Source organism: Macadamia integrifolia, chromosome 9 (assembly GCF_013358625.1).
Source record: "Macadamia integrifolia cultivar HAES 741 chromosome 9, SCU_Mint_v3, whole genome shotgun sequence".
Taxonomy (NCBI): Eukaryota; Viridiplantae; Streptophyta; class Magnoliopsida; order Proteales; family Proteaceae; genus Macadamia; species Macadamia integrifolia.
Genome location: NC_056565.1, coordinates 15,086,853 through 15,106,018, shown reverse-complemented (window position 1 = coordinate 15,106,018; position 19,166 = coordinate 15,086,853). Strand labels below are relative to the sequence as shown.

Below are 19,166 nucleotides of genomic sequence, written 5' to 3'. Positions count from 1 at the left end.
AAAAAAAAAAAGAAGCTAGGGTCCAGAGGGGGACAAGGATTGATCTGCTCTGTGGCGCAACAGTGTGTCCGACATGTATCCAACGGTTAAAAACGACTTGACATGGAATCCAAGGCAATCGCATGCGGTTCAAGATATTTCTAAGCATTGAATGCATGCCAGACACTGTATTGCACCACAGAGGAGCCTAACTTGGGGGACAAGGAGGCACGATCTCACGAATTACTTGTGAAAATGAAAAAAGAAATTAAAACAAACAATTGCATTTTATGACTCATTGGTAAATCCAATGTGATTTTTTATCAATCAATACTAATAATGTGGGATCATAATATGGTTAGAATTAATTTGAAGTTTGTAGCATGTTATTCTTTCTATCACTATCTTAGTACGCAGATCGCATGCAAAAAAAAACAGAGAGATAATTCATCTTGAGCGTTGTCACTAGTTGCGTCAAATGATTTTTTATCACTTCTTTTGCTCAACCAAGGCTTAATGTCTTCATGGACATCTAAGACCTATCACAAGGCGAGGTGGAGGTACGGGTACAGGTAGGGGTAGGGGCGCTGTCACAAATGAGGGAGAGGAACAGGGGAAGAGAGGATAGGAGAGTTGAGGTGAGGTGAGGTGAGGTGAGGTGTTATATGTACACAGACCAAGAATATGGATGAAATAGAGAAATAATAATAATAAGAATAGAATAGGCTCTGGGTTGCAAGGAATGTGGATAAGGGTTTTGTACGGGCTGATCCACATAGATGGAATTCATCACATAGTTGGTTGTTAATTGGATTCATCTGTGTGGATTAGCCTTGTACGAGGACTTGATCCGCTCTCGATTGCAAGGGGAACTAAAGGGAAGGGTATGAAATTTTCATACTTCAAAAAGAAATGTTTGTAATTATTACCCAATGTGACTATATCATTAACTATAAATTATTCCAGATTTGGTTATAAATTTTATTTTACTTTTCATTCAAAACCTTTTGCTATATAACATGTAAAATATATCACTACTAAATATAATTAAAAGAATAAAATAGTTTATACAATCACATGGGATCATATGAAGTAACGATTATAAAAATTTCATTTCCCTTTCCCTTAAATATCCCTTGCAATCAAACATAGCCACTGTTACAACCATCACCGTTAAACTGACAATTTACAATCATCCTTTTTTTTTTTTCCTTGAAATCTTTCATGGTAAACCCTAATCTTCTTCTTATGAAATCCATCTTCTTCCTACCAACCATGGTCACCGCTCATCTTCTCCATGGCACACATTAGCCATTGCCAATCCTTCTTCTTCTCCCTCTCTCCTTCTCTCTCCTAGGTGGTGGCACAACATATTGGAGAGGAGGAGGGGCCATTATAGGTGGCCCTAGGTAATACACTTCTGTATCACCGTAGTGTATTTAGAACTTATAATTTTTTATTGAAAAATTTTACAACGTCACCACCTTTGAAAATGCCACTATTAAAGAGATACTCCCTGTATAATATCAAATTACGTTCACATGCCACTATTAGAGAGATTCTTCTCGTATAATATCAAATAATGTTCACACCCCCTACCGTTAAGTGAGACTTTGAAATGTCGATTTTACCCTTTTGAATACAACACATAACCCAACCTATTTTACAGTAACCTTTCAATACCCCTCACCTTTAAGGAGCAAAATCCTTCTCCCATTTTCCATCCCAGTGCACACACCACCGTTTTCCATCCTTTTACAACCTTGATGATTCCAAACCTGTCGGAGTCCAATCTGATTTTGATGTCTAGAATGAACCCTGAAGCCTTCTACAAAGGAGTAGGAAGCAAAACAATACTTAAAATCTTTCTATTAAGTCTTTCCCTAGTAAGAAAATTTAAAAGCCACCTACACCAAAGGCAATAATCTGATTGGAACTATTGAATACTCACCTCTCCCTAACAAATGGATTACCTCAGCCAACAGGTCACAGTTGTGAGGGAGATTTGATTACTTTTACAATAGTATGTCCCAATGTGTCACAGCTAGGCTTCTGTGTGACACAGTGACAGCAACTGCTTTGGAATCTTATAAAAAGCTTTTAAGAAATAAAGTGTTGTTCATTTCAATCGTTATGATTGATTCTTGACCATATAGTACATCTTTGGATTCCCCTATTTGATGGTTTTAAGTTGAAAGTATATATAGATGGATCAACTAGTAAAGGTCTAAAGCAATTGAATACTTATGCACTTAAAAAACTAGTTAACTTCTTAATTTATTGACTACTTTAGCAGTAGAGTTGCAGAATGTGATGTTATCCAAACTGGATCGTGGTCTTCCATGAACCATGGAATGCCTGAGCTCCTTGCTGAAAGTGATACATTGGAGACAAGGTTTGAATCAGAATCGGCCGGAATCGCCCTAAACTCTAGAAATTCAGTATGATTTGGATAGGCAAGAATCGGAAATGGGTGGTAGGATAAGGCACGGTTGATCCCTCTTCGACTGAATCCTTGATAGTGTGGTAAAGAGAACATATATTTTTGTTAGTGAATACTAGATAGTGTGATAAAGAAAAGAGTATATTAAAGTTGCCTTATGACGGCGGCATGATCCGACCTCTGAAGCCCCCTCCTCATCTCTAGCTCGGTGACGAGGCCTCAACTTCAAAGAGACCTGTTTCGTCGCCAAGGTCGTCCAGATTACCCATTGCCCAGGGGAAGAAGATGATCCCTGAAGCGTTCTTGCCGCGACAAAGGAAGGATTTCGACCCATTCGCGGCTGCAATCGAAGAAGCTCGTAAAGGTTCAGATCGCAATCGAGGCAGAGAACGACCACCCGTTTCATTTTCTAATTCGGGGCGCAAAGGGGCCAGATCTGTCTCACCTTCGAGGGTTTCTGATTTCGCTTGGGAAGAACAACACCAGGATCAGCAGCACCCGCAAGAGAACACGACATTAGAAGATATTACTTTTCAGACATATTTTGCCCATGAGTTGTTTGATAAAATGCGTGAGCATTCTAACACAAAAAATGTATCTTAATACCTTACACACAAAAAAAAAAAAAAAAAAAAAAATCTTAATAAGCATGTAACCAAACAATGTTTTCATTCTCAATTAAGAATACATTCTCCATTGTGACACAGAATTTACATTCTTAGAATGGGAAATCCATACTAAATACAACTTAAAATTTTTTGTTTTGCCAATTGACAAACTCTGAGACTCAAACTTGACATGACAGGTAAAGCGAAAATCTTAGGTTTTTCCCATCCACAAAATTTGAAGCTCATGCAATATACCGTGTAGCAGTTATTTAGGCCATTCAAGAAATCATTGCCCATTATAGTTGATAGCAGTTTCAATGATGTGGTTTTGTTTTGTTAAAATGAAAATAAAAATAAAAATACATTTCATTGAACATTCAAATGGCTTGGTGCCAATACATATTAATAAATTAAAGCTCTTGAGTAGACAAAATAAAAGAAAAGACTATATAAGAGAGTTTGTGTGCTCATCATCAAATAATGAACTTCTCAAAGTAACCATAAATATTGGTGGACCACTTGATTCAACAAAAATTAGTTAGAACAATGTATCCCTTTCTCAATTTCCAACATTCTACCGCCATCACTGTACCATCCTTGCCATCTTTGCCTTTGGCACTGCCAATCATCTTAATCATCTTCTTCTTCTCAGTCACTGTTATCATCATTGTAAGCATCTTCTTTGCCATAACCGCTGTCACCATAATCAAAATCTTCTTCTTTGCCATCATGAATATCATCACCACCATAACTGCAGCCAGTGTAGCATAACCAACCTTTTGAGTTACTGTCACCAGGATAAACTCCAATAACTTGTTTTAGTCATATGTACATAGATGCTTTCATAACAATATAGCTTTCCAATAACAATAACAATAACAGTATAGCCTTCTGTTTCTACCCAAATCTCTCCCTCTCTCTGCATGGGTGTGTTCATGTGTTTTAGTGGGTGAAGTAAGGTAGGATAATCAGGCAAAGATCTTATAAGGAAAGATGGACTCTGCTCAGTAAACCTATTACCAATTACTATTGATTGTCTAAACGAATTCTGATCCCCCATTCCACTCATGATATTTATATTTACAAGCAAAGAGTATATAAACTAAAAAAGACTGCCTTAGTATTCAGAAAATTCTTTTCATTGATTTATTACTCGAGTAATAAGAGAGAAAATGTAAGCTGAAGACATGGAAAACTATTAAAAGAGTGGCTATGGTGAGCACAGATCTCTATACTGACCATATATGACTAGCATTTTCCTTGATAGGAATTATGGGGAGGGATTGACATGCTGCCGGAGTGTATTGGCATCTTACATGCCAAGCCAACGGGTGCAAAGGAGAGAGTCTTTCGTATCTTGTGAGAATATGTGTACTACTGGCAGTGTGTGCATCAATTTTCCTAGGAATCAAAAGACTCAATAAAATTTTGGAGTTTGAATTCTAATTGAAACATGGAATTACGCAGGTCTGGAGATTTAATTCTCCCAGTCCAATCATAGAGCAAATGTAAACTGAGAAAGGGAAACACACCTGGGGGAGGCAAGAGATTTCTTACGCAGGTTGGATAGAGTAAGCACCTTGTTCTCCACTTGTACATGTGGTATATTCTTCCAAACCTTTTTATTTTTCTTCAACCAGTCCATTAGAAGTCGACATCCAGCTATATGAAGATTTCTGAGCTGCTTCAGCTCATTCGGAAGTGATATCAACCTTGGACAAAAGTTGATGGTAAGTGCCGAAAGTGACTCGAGTTTTTCAAATCCGTTTGGAAAAGATGTCATTTCCGGCGATAAGGCAATGGTCAATGACAAAAGGTTGGGAGCATTTGGTAAGGAAAACAAATTCCCAACCTTTCCTTTCAGCACAAGGCACTCCAAAGTTTGGAGTGGGTCATTCCATTCAATATCTTTGCAATCATGAATTTCTAATTTCCTCAATGTCTGTGGCATGGCTGGAAGTTTTTTCAATCTGGGACAGTTAGAGAGTATCAGTTTCAATAAACAGGGCAAGGCTCCTTCGTGCAAATCCAACTTCCATTCCTCCCATTTAGGCATTTCCTCCAAAGTGAGCTGCTCCAAATTGGGAAAGCCTTTTAGATCACAGATTCCTATACTTTTCACTTCAACCATTCCACATATGTGGAGAAATTTAAGAGATTGCAGTCCACCAAGGTGGGGCATACGTTCCATCTTCAAGCATTTAGCAACTTTTAAAGAGACCAGTCCACTGAGTGATTCATCTTCCAGCCATCTAGGAAGCTTGGACCCAAAATAGTTCCATATCTCTAACTTTTTTAAGCCTGAATGTGGATTGATGCCTTCAAACACTCCCTCACTTATTTTGCTATCATTGTCTGGTTTGAACTCAGCCTTGTTACTACACATGTGCTCCAACAACAACGAATTGAAACGCCTCTTGTGCCGCAAATTTTGTGGGTTCAAATGTTTCTTACCATCCAATATCAGATGCTCTATGCAGGATTTTGTATCTAGCTTTGCTCTTTTGGCCTCGTCGTGGTTAACAACCCTGTCCAAGTGACTAATAATTAACTTTCCTTGGAGGTGTTGAAGATTCATCAGCTCTCCAATGCTACATCCACCATCACCCCCCACAATGAACTCACTCAACTTCCGTATGTTAATGAGTTTACCAATCCCAGGTGCTAAATGATTCATGGGAGTGCCATCGATTTCTAGATGCCTCAGTTTTTGAAGTTTCCATGTTTCTCTAGGCAATTCACTGAGTAATGAATGTGAAAGCTTCAAGGTCTGAAGCAAATAGAGTTTGCAAATAAATGCAGGGAGCTTCTTGATCTGGGTATTAGATAAATTGAGGTATCTCAAGTATTCCAATTTGGCAACAGAATGGGGCAACTCTTCAATGATAGACGAACTCAAATCTAATACCCTAAGCAGCTTAAAGTGAGAGATCAAATCACTCACCTTGAGATTGCTTGGACTCCTGAAACATAAGAGGGTGCGTAATTTCTTGGCATCATATTTGAAGTCTTCTTTATCAGCAGGCATTTTATCGATGCAACACAATGAAGAATGAAGGGAGCATGGTTCACTGAATCTTCCATCCGTTATAACAGAGAACTCTTTCTCGGATATGTGACAAATGATATCATGCAATGGTTCATGGATCTTGCATCTAACTATGTTCCCATCTTCGTCTTTCTCTATTTCCTTAAAGAAAGAAGTCTCAGACAGCAATTCGTCAAAGCATTTCTCAGCAGTTTCCTCCTCTTCAGGATTAGTGAAAACCTCAGCCATCCATAACTGGGTTAACACTTCCTTTTCTATCCAGTACCCTTTTGGTATCAGTGAGAAATACTTGAAACATAGTTTCAGTTGTTTGGGCAAGGAACTATAACTCGATTCGAGTGTCAGACAGAGTTTATCCCAAACACTGCTATCAGTTTCCCTAATCTCACATTCCATTATCGATTTATGTTCTCCTTTCGTATGCTTCAAACGAAGAATTTCACCCCAAGCCTCGGCAAACAGAGGCAATCCTCCACTTCTTTTGAAGATCTTGCTCTTCAAATGTTCGTCATTTTGGATTTGTTCCAAAAAACCTTGATTTCCACCACTACTCGGGCATGCTACTGTTTGGCATAAGAGCCAACAAGCATCCATGTTCAGAGGCTGCAAGAAATAGGGTAATGAAGTGCCCAATTCCCTCGCAACCTTTTCATTTCGAGTTGTGATCAAAATTCGGCTTCCATTGTGCCCAGTTTGCAGGAGAATATCCTTCAACTGCTTTACCTTCAAAACGTCCAGAAACCTCACATCATATAACACAAGTAGAGATCTGTTTTTCCCCATAACTTCTTGAAGAAGTTGTAAGGGATCATCTCCCCTTAGACTGGCAGACATTAAAAGAGCTTTTGCAATTCTACCCAAATCTTCATGACCAGACACTACAACCCACATTATGTTATGAAAAAGCTCCCTTACCTTATCATCGCTGATGACAAGTTTAGCCAGGGTGGACTTCCCAATTCCCCCTGGACCAACAATTGAAATCACTGGTAGACCCTGCTGGCACTGTTGATCATCATCTGACTCAAGTAAGTTTACAATACTTATTTTGTCTTCATTCCGGCCAAAAACCTTTGGGGGGAGCTTAGGAGACTTGGAATTTTCAGTAGCAGGGGAATTCCCGGGGGAATGGATCTCATATATCCAGGAAAAGTTTTTGTCTAATTTTGACTCCAGATCAGTAAAATTATGCCGAAAATTTCTGCGGCAACTGAATAAGAACTTGCGCACCTTGTTAAAATTATGCCGAAAATTTTGACTCCAGATCAAGTGGGTGTTGCCTTGCTCATCAGGTTCGGATTGACGATGACAACTCATAACACGAGCAATACCACGCTCCTGTGACATGAGAGCTTCGATTCTGATCCGCTCGTCTAACACGAGCGATCTTCGGTCTTCCACCTCATAGACAAATGCTTTGAGTTCAAGAAATTTTTTAAGCGACGACGCAGCCCACTCTCCTTTGGATCTCGCCGTCGGCGTGAGGAATATGGCCTCTGCTTCTTCAATATTTGCAACCAAGCTTGGGAAATCGAAAGAAAGCTTCTCCAAATCTTCATGACCATGTTTGTTCTTCAGACGCCCATTCTTTCCATTCAAAAGGGTCCCTAGCTTTTCCTTCGCACCAGACAACAGCTCCTTCGCCATTTTCTCTCGCTCTCCTTCAATGGTCATCTTTGATGTTCTTAGCCTTTCACCGGAGAGAAAAGCTCAAGAGAGATAAATGCATTGCATTTTTTCAACTATAAATAATCTTTTGCAGCATTACCCTCCTCCCACTAGGCATCTTGGGTCACTCACGTGGGAATGTTTAGTGCTCTTTACTATTTTTAGTGAAAATTGAATGGTTCTCATTCAACCCAAGTAGAATCGATCCATACGGTTGTAGGGTCAATATGGATCCGTGGGACTAGCCAGGCTAAAGGCTTGGATACCCGTCATTAAGATGTATAATTCCTTTATACATTTTTCATATAATAAATAGTGGGGTCCATAGTAACATTCTCCTTTTTATTACTAACACGTGGGTTTTATGAGAATGATTCCATTTTCGAACTCCTCTATTAATATAGCGTGCAAATTACATTTTACATTGTCCATGTAAAAAATCCTATCGAACAATTATTGATGAGAATGTAATTCACATGGAGTGCAATAGAGTAGAAGCAGGTCAATTTGTCACACATCCTAATGACAAAGCTTATCAAACGAAAGTATCAGCCAATAATTGATAAACCTAAGAACAAAGTTGAGGGAACGACTCTGAAAAATGGGGATACACGTTGCATGTCATGAACAAGTAAGAGAAAATCAATTTCTTGTAGTTTGGTAATGCTCACTTGCTGAACTTTATCTAAATGACTTGAAGAACTTTGCAGACTATTTTATTAGATTAGTATATGAAAAAACATTAAGAATTTTCTAAAATATGTTTCTTCCAACATAGGGGTTACTAAAAGTAAAATTCGTGATCAAGAACCAATTGTATGAGAAATACTTCAAGAAATTATGCAAGGGCATCCTGTTGTATGTTACTTTCATACATAAGATACTATACGAATAGAAAATACTGATAAAAATTATAATTCACAATCAATCTAATATATAAAAAAAAAGTGCTTAACATTACACACATAACACAAGAATTTGTAATTTATAAATTCAAAAATAAAAAATAAAAAAAAAACCCCTTGGACAATCGGGTCCTCCCTAAAAATTCAGTTTTGTGTAATTTAGGCTCCGTTTGATTGCAATGGGAATTTAAAAGGAAGGGAAGTGGAATTTTCATACTTTAAAAAGAAATATTTATAATCATTACCCTATATGATAGTATAAACTATTTACCTTTTTCAACCATATTTAGTAATGATGCATTTTTTATGTAAATTTTATTTTATATATTATGCTAAGTGTATTAGATATGAGCTAAAGTGAAATTTTATAACCAAATATGAAATGATTTGAAGTTAATATTAAAGTCACATGGGTGATGATTACATATATTTCTTTTTCAAGTATGAAAATTTCACTTCACCTTCCTTTAATTCCCCTCCAAACATAGCCTAAAATCTCCTTCTTTACATATTTTAGCTAGATTGTTTTAGTAGATGTATTCTTCACTTGAAAATGATAAGGTAGATAAATTTACTTGTGATTTAGTTTTACATAGGCTTAGATATCAAGCCTGGAAAATCCTAGGGTAGAAGAAGTAGAAATTTTGAAGCTTTTGAATTCCTCTTTTTGCATTTTTCTTCTTCTTGTGGTTCAGCTCCTATTAATATTTCTCCTCCTACAAATAAAATGTATCAAATTTGAAATATTTAGATTAGGTGGACTAGTTCGCCATCTGCTTTGGAGTTCGGATTGGGTGGAAATGGGATACAAGTTCTAAAACTTGGCATCGATCAGAATCAATATCAATTTAATACTATTACTCATCCGAATCAGCTTAGATTGAATTATATCAAATAAATTTATTTCTATTTTTTAATAAAAAATATTTTTATATTTTTACTCTGAAATGTACTCAGATATTAAAATAATAAAAGGTCAAAATTGAGAATCAATCAAACCAATATCAATCTATCCAGGTGATACTGATGGATCCCACCCAATTTTTAGAACCATGAATGACATTGGCCATGGCTGATTTTAATTTCAAATTGGTCAATTCAGCTGCTCCAAATCCAATTCTAATTTCAATTTCAATTTAAATTTCAATTCCGATTCGTATAATACTGTTCATGAAAGGGGAATTACCTTCTTATAGGTTAAAGCTTAGTAACTTCTTCCCTATGTCTAGTATCAACCTCTTTTAATGGTGGGCCCACTTGGCTTTAGTGGTAAGTAGTAGCAAGGGAGGCCACCAAATGGGTCATTTTATTAACGTGTTTTATATTTATCCTACCCATGGTCTGTTCTTGGATCAAATAAGCTTTATGGGAATTGGGCCCATTTGGTATGACTAGGTCCAATCTGTCGTTTGAGAGACCTCATTAGTCTCGAGAGAGAGGGGTTCAGGTTCACATACAAGAATGTAGAACAATTCTAGTTCATGGATATAGAATCAATTTTTTCTTTCTTTATTTAATAGATTTTATATCCATAGATCAGGAGTGTACAAGAATATTCTCGTACGTGAACTTAATCCTTTCACATCACGAGATACCCACAAATGTTTATGTCAACAGTCAACTAATACCGGCTAGGAGCCATTGCGCAACAGGCATGTTTTTTATTTTTCTGGTGCTGTAAATTGCCCACTGTAGGGCCAGGCCCACAAAGGGGCCTAGAAAACATCCCACAAGTTGCCAATCGGGCCCACAATGACTAGTGATGACAAACAGCTGCTTAAGGTTGCCGTCTCCAACGGGCGTGTTTGACAGCATAACATTTTTAGGGCCCGTTTGATAACGTTTCAAGAAACGTGTTTCTGCCGTTTCTGTTTCCAGAAACAGTAGAAACGGAGTAAAAAGCGTTTGATAAAATTGTTCCGTTTCACTTATTTTTAGAAATAGAAATAGAAATTTTTACTTATTTATGATTCAAGAAACGACCCAGGCGAAACAAGTTGAACTTGTTTCGCCGTTTCTGGAAAAGACTTGTGGCAATTCTTTCACTGGTTACCATCGACTTCTAAAAACATGACTTATCAAACACCTTCAATTCCGCTTCTGTTTATAAAAACATAAATTTATGTTTCTGCCGTTTCTTGAAACAGAAACGGCAGAAACGTTATCAAACGGGCCCTTAGTTTCCATGTTGGAGGCTTGGTGGGTGAAGGAATCACATCCTCTTCAAGGAAGAGCTGAAGGCATATTTGATGGTTGGGAGTCTTTTGAAGTATATATTTAGATGTTCCTAGTTATAGGACGTGCGCAATGGATACCCCGGACAGGAGATCTGAATCCAAGGATATATGAGTTTGACTGACTTGGGCTAAGGATGGTGTACGATGGTATTATTTATTTATTAGTAAACTATGATAGTTGACCCTTTTTTTTCATGGTGACATTGGATATTTAACCCTTTATTTGATGTGTGTATGTTTGGTGAGAATGCCACCATGTGGGTGGGTTGGTGAATGTCACGTAAGTACAAGTATACATGTGAACTTTAAGTTAGGTTTGGTTTGATTTGCATTCCAAAAAATGCATACACTGGGTGCTGGGTGGGGGGTGGGGGGTGGGGGGTGGGGGGTGGGGTTTAATTAATATGGGGTTGAGAGGAGGGATCTATATGATCATATTAGGGGTCATAAAATTTTTTAAGTCCTTACATCATATAAGTCTTCCATCTTTACTTATCAAATCTAGTTGCTCCCATATTGTGATTTGAGTCAATAGTTTCAAAAAGGCAAACGGCACGCCCAGTCCTCTTCAATTTTCACGAATGAAGAGACTAGTAGGTATCTATAGTTAGGTAAGAGTGGAAGTTGTGGAACTAGAAGCAAGTGACACCCCCCACTTCAAAGCTCCGTATCGCTTGAATTCATATGTGACAACCAAACAACCGCAAAAGCTAATTAATAAAAGCAATGCCTAACTGTCATCCACCCAATAAGATAAGAGAGAGAGAGAGAGAGAGAGAGAGAGAGAGAGTGGACTGGACTCTGGAGTAGTCGTCTCCTGCTTTACTCTTTCCCTTCTGTAAGAAGGTGAGGGTTGAGTGAGCTCAGACTTGGGGGTTAAATTTCTTGCTTGTATACATACCAAGGAGTACAGTGCAGGAATATCAGGGTATGATCTCTCTCTCTCACTTTCTCTCTCAAGCATTTTACACATCTAAGAATTCATTTAATTTTGGGGTTTGTTGTATGTATATTCATCTCTCTTAAGCTAGCTTTACCTCGGCCGATTGAAGGTACCACCATATCTGGGAATCAGCTCAATTTCGCGGTTGTTGTGAGCAAGTTTAGTGGTTGGATTCGTTTCGGGTTTTCTTACCAACAGTCGTCATATGATCAACGGCAATAATTCATGTAAGAATCCTCGATCCAACGACACTAAATTTCTTGTTTCTACTTTGATCGAACGCCAAAGAAGAATAAAATGAAAAGAAAAGACCAAGTTTTTCTTCACCCACCGCTGTTCTCTTATTTCTAAAAGAGAGAAAGAGATATATATTTGTTCATTGTTCAAACTATTCTATCTTTATGCATTATCATATATTTTTGGACTAATTAAGTTTTCCTAAGGACATGAATCCAATTACCATGAGTGCTTTTAAATGCACACATGGGTTACAATGAGGGTTTTTCAGGAAAGATACTAAAACTCTATAGGGGTTTGTGAACCCTGGGATGGAGAGATGAGTGATGAACTAAACCACCTGGTGAAGAAAAACCGTGTCCCTAATTGTATAGTGATTATTGAATGAACACTAGCTTAGCCTAGTGGTGGTAGCTTCAACTTGAAGGGCCCGCCCCCAGGGGAGGAGTTAATTTGTTGGATTGAACCCTGTCATATTCAGGTGAGTGGGAGTGTTTTGTGTAGGAGTAGGTGGGGCCATTGGCCCTACTAGCACCCGGTAGGGTGGCTGTTGTCCAGCGGCGCTAAGTGGGATAGAAGAAGAAAGTATAGTGATTATCACATATATAAAAAGAGGAAAAGAAAGCAACCTGATTGTGTTCTCTAAGCCTAGACATAGAGCACCGCATAAAGATGTTCCTACCCTCTGGTTAGATGCTTGTGCGTGCAATCCCACCGGGCCAAACATTGGCATAGTGGCAACATGACCAGGTAGTGTTCTTTCTCACGTATAAAAATATCCACCCAATTAGCTTTAAGTTGTTAGGGTAAGAGGCCCCAGTGGTCTATGAATTTATCCAGGGTCCTAGAGTTAATTGGGACTATTTCCAATATTTTCCTCACATGTTGCCCCTCTTTTGGGTGGTTATAGCTATATGTACTATTAAGGTAGCGGGTTTAGTGGCTTTGAATACCATGCTGAAGTGGGAAAAAGATCCTCTCCAATGCCAACCATTTACTTAGCGGTGGGGATGACTTGGACACGCTTCCGGATGAGTGTCCAAGTCATCCTAGCTGTTGGATGGCTAGGAAGTAAATGGTTGGGCACCCTAGTCGTTGGAGAGGAGCCATATCCGTTGAAGTGTGTCTATTCCAAAATCTTAAATTAGTAGGTATTATTAATGTATTATTAGTGCCCACTTTCTACGCCTTTTGGATTGTAATACATTTCACAAATATGTCCCCTCTTATCAATGACAGTACACAAGTGCATCCTTAATGTAGTGACTATTAAGTCTGGTGACTCTGATAAGGCATTGAATTATCCAATCCAATACTTTAACTATTAGGTGGAGAAAGCCAATTGGTATATGAAATTATCTAATGTCTCTGACTTATTTGAGACTATTCTCTATACTCCTCATCACATGTCCTTTCGGTGGTTATATTAAATGGGGTTAGTTACATGGATCCGTAAGGTTGTAAAAGCTTTAACTATACCATAGAATATTTCTTACCCCTAAACTTCCTTTGTACTTGACCTGAAAATATCATCCTAGCTATTGTAGGTCAAGCTGGCTAAAAACATATTTTTGTTTGGTAAGAAAAAAAAATCTATTGGTTATGACGTGTGTTACAAATGGAATCCCTACTACAAACATGGACTACCCATGGAGTGGAGTTAGACGAGCATGTCACGCATGTAAGAGACAGTGCCTTCCCAACCATGGTGCCAATACATGCTCCTAACTTGCTAGAAACAAATTCAAGATAAAGATGGAATATGTTGATTTTAGTTTTGGAAATTAAAATTTCAGTTGGTTTAGTTTGATTTCAATTTTTGGCTAAAATCCATTGATTGAACCAAATTGAATGAAGTGTTCAATAACAATAACATCCAAAACCTTCTCTCAACTTAATGGGGTCGGCTACATGGAGATTCTAAGCAAGGACGAGCGCAAGGATCCATGCAAAAAGATTGACGGGTTATGACTAATTATAATAAGTGCCGGCTGTCAACCTGACGCACCTTTACAGGTCAGCCACAGACTTATAACGACAAATAATGATAAGATATTGGATGCCTACATGACGTACGATATAGATTGGTCTAGCCAAAGCGTCCTACATGCATTACGGCCACCACCAAGATAATCCATCACCCAACTACTTTTATGAAAAGAGGAATTAGATAATGAATTCTTGACAGTCCCGTTGAGCACGAAAGTAACAACTCGAACACACGACTCTATATTGAAAACTAGATAGGTAATACACAACTTTGCATTGAAAACTAGAGAAGCAACCCACAACTTGAGCTAGAGGAATGCATAAGTAGTTCATACTTACACATGCATGGCTTAATCTTTGAGACATGCATATGATTACTGGCAAGATCAAGCATGTAGCTTTCCTTCTTGACGCCAAGCTCCATATGAACCACATCCAAATTGTGCATTGGATAATGTTGGTTAACACGTGCATGATGATCTATCGTTCTTATGCAACAAGTCGCAACCAAAGGATTCAAGAAGACGAACGTCAACTTGCTCACAAAATGTCTCACATCCTAGAGCACACACAATGCACAGGCACCAGTAACACAAGGAAAATGAACTTATGATGGCATGGTAGCATATGCATCATATTCCAAGCCACTTCACACCACCACAAGGGCAGCTAGAGAGACGGAATGAGAATGAAAGGGCAATGTCTTTCCATCTAACTAGGTAAGCAACCCAGGAACCTTTTTCATTCTCTTAACAAAGGCACATTTGGCCCCCTCGCAACCCATAGAGGTATCTGTGCATAATGGTTCAATGTACAAGCAAAGAACCCACACCACAAGCAAACCAATAGCCGTTGCTTGTTTATAATTGGTTTTAATTGTTTGGGTGGGCCCACAAGCTAAACAAAAAGGGTTTTCGAACGTGGTTCCACATCATACTTGCTAATTTCAGACTTTTGTTCCTATCTGTCCACTTAACCATCAAATCGATAGCATGTTTTGGGAGATGCTCGATCCCAAGTCATCGATCCTTACAAGTGGGTACAGTTTAATGTTGATCTGCTTGGAAGAATTAGAGATCTTAATAGCTACTAAATCTGTCCCTGAGTTACTATCTTGGGTTGTTGTTGATTTGAAAATTCTGTCAGTTGGATTACTTTGGGTTTGATGTATCATATATGATGTATATTACAACTTGTTGGGTCATTGATCTGTTGTTAGTTTGGGAATGAACTGCTGTGTTGATACATAGATATTGATTGGTTTCTAATTCTGGTTTCTAATTCTGGCATTCATACAATATCTCTACAGCCTACTGTCAGATTGAGATCACTTTTGGCAGTGCACTTAATCGATTCAACCAAATACAAAATTTATAGCAGCATAGTAAGAATATGGTAAATTCTTCCATACTCTAGGTAAAGGAACACAGAAAATACAGATAGAAGAGGACATACCAAATTGAATGAAGTGTAACCCATATAAATCCAAATTGTCTAGGGTTTTAATATTTGAGCAAGTTCAATAGAAGGGGAAATTGTGGCCATTTTCTGATCCTCACTCTTGAGCAGAAATTCTGGGTTACTGTATAAGATTTTTTTCTTCTGGTTTTGGGAGTTACTGTGTAGAAAATTTCTACATGAAATTCACCTTAAATTGATTTAGCCATGGAAAATGCGAAGGAGAGTATCATCAACTCTAAAAGGCATTGGGTAATAATTGGGCACCTGAAATATCTATTGCACGAGCTGAGCATACATGGCCATGGACATCAGAACCGATCCACCACCCTCATAACCTTGTATTGAGCTTGCTTTGCTTGTGTTTGGATATGGTAAATCACTGCTCATGAACTGTTTGATGAAATGCTGAAATGAAAAGAAAGGTAAGCATTCTAAAATTAAGAATGCATTTTAATGGAACATGTATTAGAACAATATTCTCATTCTCTGTTAAAAATGCATCCTGCATTGTCAGAATGAGAATGCATACCAAACATAGCCAAAGTGTGAAGGAAATTAAGTTGCCAGGTAGAGGATAGAGAATCATTGAAGAATGTGGATGTTCCTTTCATATTATAGTGATAGTGTAGTAATAGATATCAGAGGTGAACCAGGAATGAGCCAAAATCAGGTAGAACATTTTGAACGTTTGAACCTTTTAAGTTCCTAATGTTGCCCATTTGCTCTGCTTTTTCAGTTCTTTTGTCTGGGAAACATCTATTTATTATTATTTTTTTTGCCTCTGCAGAGTTGGAAACTGATCAGAAAAAGCACAAAGGAGAGAAACAGGATATGTATATCTTTTCAGAAAAAATAAAAAGTCTATGGAATTTATGGGAACTCAGGTACTTGGTTCTCTTGAGCCTCTTCATTCAGACTCTACTCATTTCCGTTGCAAGTGTCCGAAAGCATACAACAGCCAGAAAGATTAACTTCCTCGTTTGGTCCTGCTACTTGTTAGCCGATTGGGTTGCAACTTTGGCTCTTGGTGTCCTTGCTGAGAGCATGAATAACAAGTCTAATGGTGGTGGTAAGTCTGGGAACGAAAAGGATGACCTTAAAGCATTTTGGGCACCTTTTCTTCTACTACATCTAGGTGGCCCTGACAACATCACGGCTTTTTCATTAGAAGATAATGAGCTTTGGTTGAGGCATTTGCTTGGACTTCTATTCCAGGTTGTAACAGCATTTTATATCTTCATCATCTCCTTGCCTGAACCTAGGCTTTGGCTGATCACCATTCTAATGTTCATGGGGGGAATCATCAAGTACGTAGAGAGGACATTGGCTCTCATGAATGCAAGCCGAGATTATTTTAGGAATTCCATGGCCACGGATCCTGACCCAGGACCTAACTATGCAAAATTCATGGAGGAATACTCTTGCAAAATGAAAGCTGGGCTCGATGCAAGGATAGTCTGTGAAAGGGAACCTGAGTTGCAGTTGCCTTCTTTTCAGGATATAGAAGAGAATGCAGATATCAAAAATATTGGAGATGATGATCAAATAGAGCTCATATCAAGAGCCTATCATTTCTTTCAGATATTCAAGCGTCTTATTTTTGATGTGATCCTCACCTTCCATGATCGAAATGAAAGTCGGTCCTTCTTCACAAAAAAAAGTTGGGATAAGGCTTATAAAGTTGTTGAGATTGAACTCGGCTTCTTGTATGAGGTTCTATACACCAAGGCGGCTGTGGTTCATACATTGAAAGGTTTGATTCTTCGCTTCATCAGTGTGTCCTCTATTATTGTTGTTTCCATTATCTTCTTTGCCTTCACTAAGAAGGAACAATATCACAAGATTGACGTAAAAATAACATACGTCTTACTGAGTGGAGCTATTGCTTTAGAGTTCTGGTCCCTGACTAGATTGCTCTTCACAGACTGGACCATTGTTTGGATGAAGAAGAAAAAATTCAATCGATTTATTACCAGAATTATATTTAAAGTTGTTTCTTATAGAAGACTATATTCCTACCCATCAAGGTGGTCTAATTCCATGGCTCAGTACAACCTGATCGAGTTTTGCCTCAAAGATCAGCCATTCTTTTGGGGAAAAGTCATGGAGCTCATTCATGTTAAGGGCCTTTTTGATAATCACTGGTACAGAAGTAAAAAACCCATTTCTGATGAGCTTAAACAGTTCATCTTCGAGGATTTAAAATGCAAGTTGAGAAAGAAAACAGATTCTTCCTCTTACCAACATTTCAGAACTTGTAGAGGTCAATTGGCACTTCAAATGATTAAATATGATGAGACACGGGATGATAATTGCATCAAGGAGATACTGGATAATAGCGTCAAGGTTGAATTTGATGAAAGTATTTTGCTTTGGCACATAGCTACAGATATCTGCTATTATTTCGATGGAGAAAAGGATCAATCCGAAACAGTGCGTCCCGAGTCAGTTTTGTCCAACCAGAGGAAAAGTAGAGAGATGTCCAATTACATGTTATATCTTCTTGTATCACGACCTTTTATGTTGACTGCAGGAATTGGACAAATCAGATTTGGGGACACTTGTGCTGAGGCCAAAAGGTTCCTCCACCAAAGAGAGACAGAAACTGATGAAAAACGAGCCTGCACAAGGCTACATAAGGTAGAGACAGGAGTTGCACCCGTAGAAGTGAAAGGTGACAGAAGTAAATCTGTATTATTCGAGGCATCCAGGGTTGCAAAATCACTGATAAAACAGGTACCTGAGGTAGAAAAGAGATGGGAGATCATAAGCCTAGTGTGGTTGGAGATGCTGTGCTATGCGGCAAGTGAATGCAGAGGATATTTCCATGCTCAGAGACTTAGTGCTGGGGGAGAGCTTCTCACTGTCGTCTGTTTTTTAATGGCTCATCTTGGTATAGGAGATCTATATCGTGTAGAATCAGGCCATGCTCGAGCTAAGTTAATTGTTAAGATGTAATATGTAAATATTGTTAGGAACTCAGGTAGAATTCATTCTTAAAGCAAGAAGATTAATGTGGAAATATGTTATATGAGGTTTTTAGTTTGTTGGATGTTTGTATTGGATGATATATATACCTGATCCATACTGTTGGATCTAGTGTAGTTAATATTTCTGAAGAACAAATCATAGTAGATTGTGGATATTTTTTGATATTTTTTAACAAACTTTCCTATCTAAAAGTATTTTAGTCATGACATGTTGACATTCAATGGTTTCTGAAAATTGGATGTTATTCCAATTATCTTAAGAGATATAGAGGAAATTACACTCTCCTCCCCTGTATATTTAAGGTATTATACAACCCTCCTCAGCGAGGTTTGAAATTATAAATTTTTCCCTGAAGTTATAGATTATATCAACTGTACACAACCCTCCTCAGCGAAGTTTGAAATTATAAATTTTTCCCTGAAGTTATAGATTATATCAACCGTGATCATGAGTGAGATATTGATAAGTGTGTTATAAATTTGTTTTAAATCCCAAAATACCCTTGGTCTAAATGGAGATGATGAATTTCCCTCAACCTTATTATTGTCTTCTTCCTTGAGAAACCCCTGGATGCTTTATAATTTTTATTCTAACTTGTGAAATCGATGGTTCTGAAATCAGAGTTAGGGTTTATTCTTCTTTGAGAAAATCGATGG

General features: G+C 38.0%; 2 protein-coding genes across 7 annotated transcripts; one reads left to right on the top strand and one right to left on the bottom strand.

Moving 5' to 3' along the window:
• Positions 1-3,378: 3,378 nt before the first annotated feature.
• On the bottom strand, positions 3,379-7,815 carry LOC122089409 (putative disease resistance protein RGA3). Of its 2 annotated transcripts, none has more exons than XM_042659113.1 (2): positions 4,563-7,815; positions 3,379-3,817 (listed from the first exon to the last, which is right to left on the bottom strand). In XM_042659113.1, the coding sequence occupies exons 1-2, from the start codon at positions 7,751-7,753 to the stop codon at positions 3,679-3,681; spliced, it is 3,330 nt and encodes a 1,109-aa protein (XP_042515047.1). In that variant the 5' UTR covers positions 7,754-7,815; the 3' UTR covers positions 3,379-3,678. The 2 variants fall into 2 exon arrangements, with proteins under 2 accessions (XP_042515047.1, XP_042515048.1); XM_042659114.1 differs by having other exon boundaries at positions 3,379-3,781; positions 4,563-7,814.
• A 3,818-nt stretch (positions 7,816-11,633) lies between these two features.
• On the top strand, positions 11,634-18,672 carry LOC122089307. Of its 5 annotated transcripts, none has more exons than XM_042658923.1 (4): positions 11,634-11,817; positions 11,917-12,059; positions 16,307-17,272; positions 18,053-18,672. In XM_042658923.1, the coding sequence occupies exons 3-4, from the start codon at positions 16,351-16,353 to the stop codon at positions 18,475-18,477; spliced, it is 1,347 nt and encodes a 448-aa protein (XP_042514857.1). In that variant the 5' UTR covers positions 11,634-11,817; positions 11,917-12,059; positions 16,307-16,350; the 3' UTR covers positions 18,478-18,672. The 5 variants fall into 5 exon arrangements, with proteins under 5 accessions (XP_042514857.1, XP_042514856.1, XP_042514854.1 ...); XM_042658922.1 differs by having other exon boundaries at positions 11,635-11,817; positions 16,307-16,403; positions 16,520-18,672; XM_042658920.1 differs by having other exon boundaries at positions 11,635-11,817; positions 11,942-12,059; positions 16,307-18,672.
• The last annotated feature ends 494 nt before the right edge of the window (positions 18,673-19,166 follow it).

Bases quoted from the DNA above. Each gene is read 5' to 3' on its own strand.
- LOC122089307 (XM_042658920.1), top strand. From the start codon at position 16,351: ATGTATATCTTTTCAGAAAAAATAAAAAGTCTATGGAATTTATGGGAA.
- LOC122089409 (XM_042659113.1), bottom strand. From the start codon at position 7,753: ATGACCATTGAAGGAGAGCGAGAGAAAATGGCGAAGGAGCTGTTGTCT. The intron at 3,818-4,562 runs GTGTGTTTCCCT...TCCTGGTGACAG, and splicing joins AAATCTCTTGCCTCCCCCAG to TAACTCAAAAGGTTGGTTAT.